The 12,143-nt window shown below is 42.9% G+C and overlaps 1 protein-coding gene across 5 annotated transcripts in view; it reads right to left on the reverse strand.

Annotated features, from left to right (window-relative positions):
• Window positions 1-6,724: 6,724 nt before the first annotated feature.
• EXD2 (exonuclease 3'-5' domain containing 2) overlaps window positions 6,725-12,143 on the reverse strand; it is an 18,720-nt gene continuing 13,301 nt past the window's right edge. For 4 of the 5 annotated variants that reach the window (XM_042814358.1, XM_042814356.1, XM_042814359.1 and 1 more), the window contains 4 exons: window positions 10,845-10,951; window positions 10,521-10,656; window positions 9,257-9,613; window positions 6,725-8,100 (listed from right to left, as the gene is read on the reverse strand). In XM_042814358.1, coding sequence (XP_042670292.1) covers window positions 7,884-8,100; window positions 9,257-9,613; window positions 10,521-10,656; window positions 10,845-10,951 — 817 coding nt within the window. In that variant the 3' untranslated portion in view covers window positions 6,725-7,883. The remainder of the gene's footprint in view (window positions 8,101-9,256; window positions 9,614-10,520; window positions 10,657-10,844; window positions 10,952-12,143) is intronic. The other variant, XM_042814360.1, reaches the window with a different exon arrangement.

Below are 12,143 nucleotides of genomic sequence, written 5' to 3' on the forward strand. Positions count from 1 at the left end.
AACCACATAACAACCTCTGTACCACCCCCACACCCCAATAGTGTCAAATCACATTCCAGTTAGATAAGCAAACAAAAAGTCTATCAAAAAATCCACCCCCTATCAAAACAATAATTAGCATGTAAACAAAATCTAAGCACGGTTTCAGGAGAGGTGATAAGGACCCTGGGATACTTCTGTGTCCCCTTTACATCATTTCTGCAGGGCAGCAAGGCCAGCACACACATGGAGAGGTAGCTCCTATCCCTCTACTACACACTGTAACTGGGAATTGAGATCACAGCTCTCTGACACCATTTCCCAATGCCTTTGTATGTCATGATCACCACAATTCACCAGCAAACATAGGAAGAAGGACAGAGAAGCATGCTGGAGCAGAAAAGCAGGATTCTGCATTAAATATCAACATGGGTTACTCCCGTAACTCTGAAGATGCATTCACATCCTTTTGCCAAAACTCAGATCTGCCAGGAGTTTGGCTACGTTTCTCAATGATAGGAGACTTGCTAAAAACCACACCTCTCCCCAGTTCCTCTCAAACAAATAATAGCACTCAATTTTCTGCCATCCCTGAAAACACAAAGTGTGAAACACAAACTATCTAGAGGGAACTGAGCTCTCACTACTGACTGTAGTGGTCAGAGAAATTACCCTGAAACAACATCCAGGTTTCCATCCAGCACAGCACTCCTGCAGCCCTATCCTCGCCCTCATGGGTGGTTTGGGGCATCATTCCTGTGTACCTTGCACACAGCACTACACTGCTTTGGAAATCCCCTTTTGTTGCGTTCACCAGACTCCTCGCTTCCTCTTTCTTCAAGGTAAAAGCACAGTGTTGGAGGGACAGAAGTGGAAATGTCACCCTGGCTTTACTGGCATCTATTTCCCATCCTTATTCTGGCACAATTCCTTACTCAGCAGTTATGTTTCATTTTCCAGTTTAAAAAGATACACGTACATCCATGTACCAACAAGAGAGATGTCTAGGAGAATAAGGCTGTTGAGGTTACTTAGCCCATATTCTCCCCCTAATTAAAATTCTGAGGTTTAAAAAATGAGCATTTATTTAGCATCAGAAAACCAATCATGGCTGAACGTCCAGTTTCTTCTCAAGGGAGTGAGATTTTTGGAAAGGCACTAAGCTGCATTTTTCAAAGAACTCATTTGTCTCAGATTTTTTTTTTCTTCTTCTTCTTTTCTTTGGCAGCATCTGTCTGAAGGAGCAAAGCTCAGTGTTAAAACACAGGGCAAGGAGTGAAGGGGAAGAATGCATGCCAAGGTCACATCTGCAGCAGCAGTGACGGCAGCTGCACAACAGCAATATTAAACCTCTCTCTGGTGTAGGATACACACACAAACATTTCTCAAGAGCAAAAAATCCACATTAATTAGAGCAGTTCCCAGAGCAGAGCTGCGTGGCTGGTGTGGCAGCAGGTGACTAAAAGGCACACAGTGAGGGTGGGAGCAAGGTGCCCAGCTGTAGGACAGATTCTCAGCTTTATCACCACCAAGTTTGGCAGTGCAGATGGTTCGCAACTGGGGAGCCGCTCAGCTCACTGCCTGGGAGGAAGCAGTGCGACCTGTGCCAAGAAGCAACGAGCACCAGGAGGACTGAAGGTGACTATTTCAAGCAAGTAGAATGAAGATTATCTACTCTTGCTGTTGTTTTTAAAGCACAGTAGGAGGCATGAGCTCTCCCACCTCTCTCCTAGTACTCACTGCACCTCCTGGCTTCTCTGTCCAAAGCTGCTACAGCACTCATACACTGCTGGGGGCAAGGGCACCTTACAGGAACTCCCTGCAAGCTGGAAACCTCGGAAGAAGCAGAGCAGAACTGGAACGCAAGGAGATAATGGAGCTAGAGCCCATTCACGATGCAGAGAGCAAAACTGCTCGGGTGTCTGCGAGGGTCTAATGCTCAGCACCATCTAGTGGTCGTCACCTTTGGCAGTCACACACAGAGCCATGGGTCTATTTGATTTATGGTGCTTTTCCCCTCCATAACCAATTTGTCAAGAGTCGTGCAGCCTAGCCTGACATTTTCCAGGGCTCTGTAAGGATTGCTCAAGTTCTAATCTCATTGCTTGGGCTGACTTTCTTCCTCGCGAGGAGGAGATGTTTTTCCTAAGGGAAAATACGTGTAAAATAGAGGCACTCTTTTAAGATATCAGCAGAGTGATTTGAGATATGCAGCTGAACGACATCCAGTATTGCTGCCATTTATCACAGGGGAGCCAGAGGGGGAAAAAGAGAATGTAACGCTGTAAAACATATGGAAAACATTATCTAAATAGCACAAATACAACATAAAGCCACACACGCAAACAGAGCACAGATTTGAGCTCCCCATAGCCCTTGCTAGACAAGTTAGGATAATGAGTTTTTATTCACAATGCATTTAAAGGAGGTCCCACCCTCATTTTCTCAGCCTGCCACCAGCAGAGTCCCTCTGCTTTTATTTACAGCTGAATGTCCTGGATGGAACTGGAGAACAGAGGAAAAGGGGAGAGCAACTGACAGATGTCCACCGATGCAAAGCACCATTAGGCATTTCCCAAAGGGTGATCTATCAGAAAGGACATGCTGCTAAGCAGTACGAAACCAACACATGGCAGAACCCCACAGAGCACACCACAACACAGAACAGCTCCTTAAAGAAACACTTTCTGGGGAGAAAAGGACCTGGACACGCAGCTCTTCCCTTAAGCCTACAGGTTCACCTTGGCCTCTCTCTCGTACTTGCCCCACTGGTACCGAGATGCATAAGCATCTTCTCTCTTTTGCTCCCTAATCACCACACAAACTTTCCATTTTTAGGTGAAGAAAGATAAAAGCCATATTTTATATTATTTATAGCTGAAGCTGGAGTTCTCCTGTACCAGGAGAAATGGTTTCTTACTGTTAAAAGATGACATCATTATTTTACAGAAAAAGCCTCAGCCGTATTTTTTTTTTTCTTCAGTCTTCGTTTCTTCCACCATCTTGGAAACGGAACTCATCCAATAGCTTGCAAAGACCAGTAACAACAGAAAGATGGTTTGGCTCTGTCTCCTGGCTACCAGCACTACTGAGGTAGCATCATGTTGGTGAAGTCAAATAGCACAGGGACAGCTAAGTGGGCAGTGAGAGTGCAGCAACAAGCTGGTGCAGAACTTCCTTCCCACAGTCACCTGCAGCTTACAGTGCCATTCACAGTGGAAGAGCAGCCTGCTTCGAATGCAGGGGATTATGTTTCATCCATACCTTTCTGGCTTCCCCCTCACTAAAGTTAACCATGCTGGCTCTCTTATGTTACCCACTCTACACATAAGAGCATATAACACAGCTGTCTTGCTAATGGGTTGATACAACAGGACAAGCTGTGTCTCTGTGGAAAACTCCCAGAGGAAGAGGGATAAGTCTTCTTTGCACTTCTCTCAAAATGCCTCCCGTTCCTCCAAAGCAATGTACCCGAGGATGGGGAAAAGCCTTTACATCACTTACATAAGGTAACACAAATGTGAGAAAGTGCTTTAAATTATCTTTATTCCCCAAGAACCAAAGGATACTGGGGACTGGGAGAAGGACGTGACAGCCTGCAACAGACCAAGGGAATGAGAAAAGCCATTAGGGACAGGCCTGAGCTACTGAAGCATTGCCCCATGCAAAGATGCACCAGCTTACTCATCTGTGAAGTTACCTTTTAGGACTGCTGTTGTTTTCCTGCTTGGAAAGCAGTCCTCCTGGAGGCCTGAAGGAAGGAAAAGGAGATCCAGGAACAGCAGTGGAACTTGACCTGCTGGTTCATACCAGAGGTGCCACTCCATCAGCACACTGCATGCTGCTGAGGTCAGTGGTGGCTCTTTGTCCCCTGCTTGTGCAAAGTCCCATTCCCCAGAGACATTTAGGCCCTGCACCAGAGCATCGAGGTACCTTCTCAAGGGATACCACATTGACTTTACAGAGGAGGAAAAAAAAAAAACAACACAACAGTAAAATCTGTAAAATGAAATAAAACCTGTAATAGAGAGTGCAGAGTTCAGATCTTCTCCAGGGAGTCAGAGTAATAGAAATGCAACAGGAAGACAGCTTCCATCCCCAGCATTAATGAGTAATGAACAGAGGAAACACAAGGAGCCCACAGGGATATGCTGCCTTAGCCCTGTCAGTCACAAAGGGTGACAGCTGAGACCTTTAAAAGCTGTCACAGGAAATTGAGGCCCTCCAAATGCCAAGCCTGTCAGCAGCATAATTAACATGTCACGTGTGGCCTGTTTGAAAGTACAGTACTTACTGCAGCTCCAGGCTGTGGAAAACTCTGCTCACCTGGCACTTCCTGCCCTGTGGAATTATGCCAAAGTCACTGCACAGCCAAGAAAAGGCAAACTGTAATGTTTGGGAAGACAGGAATCAGTTTGCATCCCATACAGGAAAGCAAACCAACACACCAAAGGTGCTGCTGTTCCTGCAGCTCCAGAGGAGCATCTCTAGAAACAGAACCCAGTGACATGCTCAGAAAAGTGCTGAGTAAGACATAAGTGCCAGAGCAGCAAGACAGACCTCACAGTTTCCCAGCAGCGTTACAAACATTTTAGTTATTTTGTTGTTATCCCCGGCAAAAATTCTGGGGTAAGCTCACTGAATTGTAAGAACAAGAGGAAGAAGGCTGTAGCCCGATGGCCCTTCCTTATCACCCCTTCCCCACAGCACCACCCTCTGGTCAGCTTGGCGAAGCACAGCCTAGCCTCAAGCCTAGAGGGTTTGCATCTAAAACTGTTCCAAGAAGTCTTGGAGTAAGGGCTCCTAGAAGATTCTTTGACACAGTTCTGGCATCCCAGCTTGGCCACTTTTGACAGCTAATTTTACAACAGCAGCAGATCTCATACGACAGCAGAACCTGCACAGCTTCAAATGCTGCTGAACTGGAGAGGGTGACCAAGATTGGAGCACAATAACCTGATTCCACACAGAAGAACAGCCACCAGATCCCACCTACATTATGTTTTCCTGAGGTAAATGTGTTCCCAAATTTGAAATAACACTTTAGTTCTTGCCTTGCCAGAATAAAACCTGACTTTCTTTCGAGCCTTCCTCAGGTCTCACACAGACCAGAAGGAATCTAACAGGTTCTCCAAGCACATCCATCTCACAAGGACAAACTGCTTGAAAGGGAAAGGATGGAGGCAACACCTATGGAGAACTCATAAACCAAGTAGGTGTGAGGACTGCAGCAGCTGGAGGATCCTCCCCACTAATCTAGAGGTAGCAAGTAAGAGGTTAAAAGGAAACATCCCTCCATTTCTGGCAGCATACCTTAGGCAAACTTCAGATGATAGGTGCTACTGTAAGGAATGACAAAGATGGAGTAGGACGCGCAGGAATAAGAGAAAAAGCAAGCATGCAAAAAAGGGGAAAAAAAAGAGCTTGCCTAGTGGTAGGTCTGGTAAAAGAGCAGATTTATACTGAATGTAACGATTAGCAAAAAAAATGCATACAGAAATTTAATCTGTAGACTGCCTTTGTCTTCCTCTGATCATTGTACATTCCATAGTCCAATCAACTCTACAAGGAGGAAACAGATGTTTCTCCCTGTTAGTCTGTAACCCAACAAAGTCCAGCAAGTGCTCATGGTAACCATACGCAAAATCTACTGAATAGTAAAAAGCACAAATTCAATTAAAATGCAGAAAATGTTAAATCACAACCATCTACAAAAATACTGTATTTCTACGCAGTAAATATACCATTTCTCTCTTCTTTCAGGTTGACTTAAAATCACGCAAGTTAAGAATATCTTACAGACAGCAATGAAGAATCTTAATTTATATTTTACAGGAAAGCTTTCCTTGCAAGCTCCTATTTCTGAGGTGATCTGAAAAGATAAAGGTCATTTGAGATAGCAGGTTAGTCAAAGTCCAGGGACCATTAGTCCAATTCCTGTCTCAAAATGTTTTGTTTTTTTTCCCCTCAGTAAACAAAAATGACAGCAGTCCTGTGGTCAGCCCTTAGGTTCCTGTCAGGAAGGATGGTTTTATCAGCAGTTCATGCATCAGAACAAAGGGAGAAAAATGAAACAGCAAAGAAGTGAGATGGATACTTGGTATTCCAGACTGCTGAAAGGGGTTTTCTGAGCCACACAATGAGCTCTCACTGCCTGAAGTCAGCAGAGATAGGAAATAACACTATCTGAACATACGCTCAAAACAGTTTGAAGAAATAAAGTTATACCCAGGCTGCTGCTGTAGACAGGAGGGTCTCACTGAGATTACAATCAGCAACGTGAACGAGCACAGGGATAGTACACATTTGGATAGATGACTTTTTGTTAAGACCTGCCAAAGGCAAAGGCATAACATTTCCCTTATAAGGAGAATGGCCTAATTTGCAGTTCTGCAACAAGAATTATTTACCTTGATTCCTTTCACCAGGTTGCTACAGCAGCTCCTCCAGGATGGCACAAACACACCATTTCTCCGTGGCTCCTCTTTATCCCAAACAGGCTCTGCTACAGGGTGGTTTTCACCCCTGGCCTGTGAAATTTCTTGAGTTGCCTGATAGTGGAGACTTTCCACCATAAACACAGCAAGTCCAGGATTCTGTCCAAAAGTTATTAAGAAATACACAACATAGCGTGAAGTATGGCAAGGGTCATACTGAGACTTCTTTACAGAGGCTTATAGAAGTTGAGCACAGTCTCATTCGGAAGTACAATTCACCTCATGCAATCGAAATAATCAAAACTGACTTCAAAGAAAGGGGGATTTATTTTTATAAAGTCGTATTTTAACTAAGGTCTAACCTCAGGCAAAAATCACAAATATTTAAGAAAGACAGTAACACATTTTTAATAACAACAATAGTAATTAGAACACACTGCCTTAAGTTTTCAAAGAATTTTACAAAAACCTTGATTAATCAATCCTCACAACACCCTTGTGAGATAGGTAAGTACTATTAGTCTCATTTTAGAGACAGGGAAACAGGCATGGAGAGCACGATCTGATCATCACCACAAATCAAATCCAAGAAGAAAACACTTGATTTTCTAGTTTCCTGCCATACATGATATGACTTCTTAAAAAGCAAAAAAAAAGCTGGTCTTTAAATAAAGTTTATTTCTTATTCCTTTTAAGACACCTGGTTGAGTTTCACTCCAGTGTGAAACGGTACCTGCCAAGAGCTACTCACAGTAAGCAAGTGAAATTGGCGAAAAAGCACTTTTTAGACTCTGTGCTGTTGGAAGCTGTTTCAAAAAAAAAAAAAAAAAAAAAGACTCAACATAGATGCTTCCACGCTGCCAGAATCAAACAGTATCACTTCTCCTCAGGCAACAAGATACTCACTGAGGCCTATTGCAGTGCTGCAAAGACTTTGCAGAATCTGAAACAAACAAAACGAAACAGTAAGATTTCTTTGCTATTTCCGAACAAGGAATCTCTCTCTAGTGGGGCATCTTCTCCAGGAAGAACTCACTTGAGTACAACTGCACTGAAAGCAAAGAAAGATTTATTATCAGGAGATGCTGGTGGTGCAGCCAAGGTGCACATCTATCTCTTGAAAACCTGGAAATGTTCACATATTGTGCTCTGTGTTAAAAGAGAGGGTCTGGAGGCACCAGACATCCCTGGAATAGAAAATAACTCCCAGTAATCAATTAGAGCAGAAAAATTCCCTTGGCGTATAATTCCTGCACTGAACTATCCAGTGACAGTCTGGGATTAAAAATTCCTAACCACCCGATAAAATTCAAGTCAGCAGATTAACTCTTTGTAAAATGTCAACTCACTGCTGCCTGTTCACAAAGCCAGGCTCTGATGTTAGTGGAGAAACAGAAATGAAAATAGTCTTTCCACTTTCAGTTACATACATCTATTAGACACTATCATAAGTCCAGGAAGTTAGTTTCATGACAGCTCCACCTGAAGATCCTCCCCATACTTTCGGATCAGCTTCGTGTGGTTGTGGTCCACTGACCACTGCTCTGGGAGATGTTTGGGCTGCATGCTGTCCAAGAAATGCTGCCGCCAGCGTCTCTCCAACTGCATAAGGGAGCGCAGGCCTCCTTTAGCACAACACTGTACCACCTTCAGTCCATGTGGCATGTAGCTCTCATTGCAGATCCTGCCAGGACAAAAGCGGAGTTTATTTTCACACAAGTCCACTGTCAGACTCCATTTGACTCATCTAAAAGGAACAGCAAGATGTTTAAGATGCCTTCAGCTGCTTGGTTTAATTACAGCCACATGGTAAGCTAACCAGGAGGGAGAATTAAACTTTGCTTCAGTGCCAGACTGCTTTCTGGAACACAGCTACAGTGGGAAGTCAGGTTCTTTGAAATGAGAAAGTGTTATTCTTTTATAGCAATACTAAATAAAGCTCTCAAGGCCCATTACATGCTCCTCAGGAGACAGACTGCAAATTTCCAAGGCAAGAACAATATGCTGCTCCAGAGCCTCAATCCTGCCCACTGGACTCCCTGCCTGGATATGTACTGAGATGTAACACTGGCACATTACAAACAACAGTGAGCTTAACAAGGAGAAAATATCTTCATGCAGTGAGAGACCAGATACTAGTTAAAAGATATTTGGGGAGGCTGAGAGAAAGATGAGTAAAGGAGACAAAGACAAATCATACCAGCAGTCTCCCACTCTGACACGTCCTTCAAAAGGAGCAGAAAATAGTGGAAGGGATGAGTGGTGAGTAAGAATAGATGGAGATTTCTGGAAAATAAATGGAAAGAGGGGGGAAAAAAACCACAAGGTCTACAGTCCACATACCACTACCAGGGTGGGGACAAGGCAGTAAAATAAAAACACAGGAAGAAATCCAGGGTTTATCTGTCTGCTTAGAGACTCATGATAAAGCACAGACAGTTATCTTCTTTCTCTCCTTGATTTCCAGCGAAGTTTATCAGAGTACTATAAATCCAAACTCTTCAGGTTTACACAAGCAATAAAGTTGTGCTTTTAGAGGCTTTTTTTTCCCTGTGCAGAACAACTCCTAGTCTCAAATTCAGAAATCCCTTAACTTGACATTATTTTATGAAAGGTACTTCATATGCCAAGGAGACCAGCAATGGGTCTCATCTTTTTTTCATTTAAAGGCTTAGCAGGAAAATGTCAGCATGTACGAACCTCAGCTCTGCAAACGCTGCTGGATTTTGATTTGTTTCATTCATATTTACCCAAGCCTTCTCGTGTAGATTTCCTTTGCCTGAATTCACATGCTAACATAAATGACTAAAATGTTATATCTACAGCTGGGTTTATTATACCTGGTTTCTAGACCAGCTGCTTCCTGCAGCATCTCTGGGGTCACAGCTTCTACGTTAAAGAAGTCCTTGATGCCTTGTAGGAGTTCTGCCTTTCGAGGGTCTGGCAGGCTGTCTGCATTCAGCAGAGCTCGGGCCCCGGAGCGCACCTGCCTGCGCAGAGGGTCCTCCAGCAGACGCACTCCTTCTTCAGAGCCAATAGGAGCACCAAACTCCTCAGCCAGCTGCTGCTTGAGATGGTTGTCATAGTAATTGGAGACGGCATGGCAGGAGGTGCAGAGTAGGAGCACGTCATGGGAGTTGTGGTCCTTCATCTGAATGGGGAAGTGCCTTCGATACTCGTGAGGAACAATGTTCTTTCTGGAGAAGAAGCAGAGGGTTCACTAAATTTACCTGGAACTGCCACTCCCCAGTTCCTTTTCTGGCCCATACAAGCACAACTAACAATACTGTAGTTGTACTAAAGTACAACTGATAATATTGGAAAACAAAGAACACGAGGGACAAGACTCACAAAGCACTAAGAGGATCCGCAACTCCTAACTTGTATTTCTCTACACAAGCTTTCTGTATATCTCCAGTTTTTCTTGTTGTGACCTCACAGGTCACATAAGTCTTTCAAAAACTTAAGGATCAAGTACTAGCAGAAACAGTATATTTATTTTGTTCCCACACCATGGAAACAGCATGCGTTTGCATACTGCTGCTCCCTGTAATTAAAATAGTAAGACTGTACAATCAGTGAATATACAGATGATAATAGTATATTTGAGAGCTTGGCTTATGTAATTATTATACTAGAGCAGAAAAGGACACTCACCCTGGCCTGGGCTCATGTAGAAAACTCCAGTGGAGCAGATCTCCAGAAGAGATCTTTCCCCACTGGCAGTCAGCTCTTAAATGGGTCTAGGAGAGGTGCAGCCAGGCTCCATCCCTTCCTGCAGCACAGGTGAATTGCCTTCAGCTGTGCTCCCGTGGCTGACTCATTGCTCACCTCAGGTGATCAATCATAGGTTCAGGCCATGATTCAGCAGCCCCACACAAAGACATATACAAGCCAGCTCCTTCCTCACTAAGAGTGAAGATTGGCCTGTTCAGTGTCAAACTTACCCAGATGTAATTGATCATGGAGCATTCAAACAGCAGTGGACCATCCAAGAATGTGAACAAGCACAGTGTTTCAGGCAACTAACTTCTTGATGCCAAACTAGATGCAGACTTCAGTCCCATTTTACATGTTTTTCTCTTATCCCACCGAACAACTCACCGAATATAGGACTCCCGTTTGCCACATACAACACACAGGTTTTCTTTAACCATCAGATAATAATCAACTTCAGACTCAGGACGTCCTGAAGGCTCAAACCGCAGCTTCACAACAAATGGGTCTTTGCTAACTAGATCTGAAAGAGTAAAGGCAAAGAGAATATTCAAGACAAATTTGTATTTAAATCTATAATGATGTTAGAACAAGAGAAACATCCAGAACAGCATTTATAATAAAAAGGGTACCAAAAATCATGCCCTGTGAATGAAATACAGTACAAAAGTGATGTATTTCAAACACCAGCTGGAAAAATGGTATGCTCACCTCCAATCCCCTTGTCCAGATACCACTGAGCTTTCTTGCGATCACAAGTGCACAAGGGCTGTCCATCTGGTGCATGCAGAAAGCAGTTGTCATACAGTGGAGATTTTCTGTAAATAAGGACAGCATTGCAGAAACTATGATAGCATAACAGATTTATCTATAGTGATGCACCCCATACTGCAGCCACCTGCAAATCAAGCATCAGCTACCTAAGACCAGAACTTTAAAGTTTCAGTAAGATAATTTGTTTAAAACTTAAGTGTGAAGAGCAATTACTTCATTCTTCCAAGAGCAATGTTAAAAACAAACAAAAATCCCACAACACTCTTGGAGCACAGGTAATTCACACAGTATTTGCTCAGTCCACTGTATATTCACACAGCGAACTTCTATCAACTGGAGAGAAAAAAAAAAAAAAAAAAAAAAAAGCAATCTAGCTAAAGGATTTCTGCTGATGTCCTTAAGGATGAGCGGGGAAAAAAAAGAAAGCAATAATGACATGGCAGGAATCTTTCCACCACACAGCAATGCTTCAGCTCTAACAACATCATAAGTGAGAGTACATTCAAACTAAACATGCTTACAGAAGGGAAGAGAAGAAAATGACTTTTGAAATCACATCCAATCTTATTACAGAACAACAGAACAGTGTGCTGGAGATACTATAATGAACAGTGAGATCTCTCATGAAATCAAGCATGGTTAAAAACAAATAAAACTAGCAAACATAGTGAGATCTCATTCTAGCTTGGAATGCAACTTCGTTTAAATTTCAATCTTCCCATGAGGTGCAATCTCTGTGCTCTCTATGACACAGGTTACAAGTTCAAAAACAAAATCTGAAAAGACTTATTCTGTACAACACAATATTGTTAATGACTGATAATGAAATCAGTATTACAGATTGCATTACAATGTCATCCAGTAAACTTGAAAAGGAGAAAACAAATACTGAAATGAATGTTTTTTCTTCCTAAATACAGGTAGTCACAGAAAATTTCACAGAAAACCACATCCATGTGATTCATTTTATTAGAGTGCATCTAAACAAAACCAAACATACTGGTTCTCCATGTTTCCTACTGCACTAAGAGACCTCTCCTACTTGTTTTATTTAAAAGAACGAAACTTGCAATAGCAAAAGACCATAGGAATTTAGGATTTGCCCTACAAAACAGCCTGCTGGTTGGGGAACCTAAATACAGCAAAAGCTATCCCTGCAAGGACAGAGTAGAACTGTCACAGAATCACAGAATCACAGAATCACAGAATCACAGAATCACAGAATCACAGAATCAC

Source organism: Centrocercus urophasianus, unplaced genomic scaffold (genome assembly GCF_019232065.1).
Source record: "Centrocercus urophasianus isolate 14NV4802_14NV808 unplaced genomic scaffold, USGS_Curo_1.0 seq_14, whole genome shotgun sequence".
NCBI lineage: Eukaryota > Metazoa > Chordata > Aves > Galliformes > Phasianidae > Centrocercus > Centrocercus urophasianus.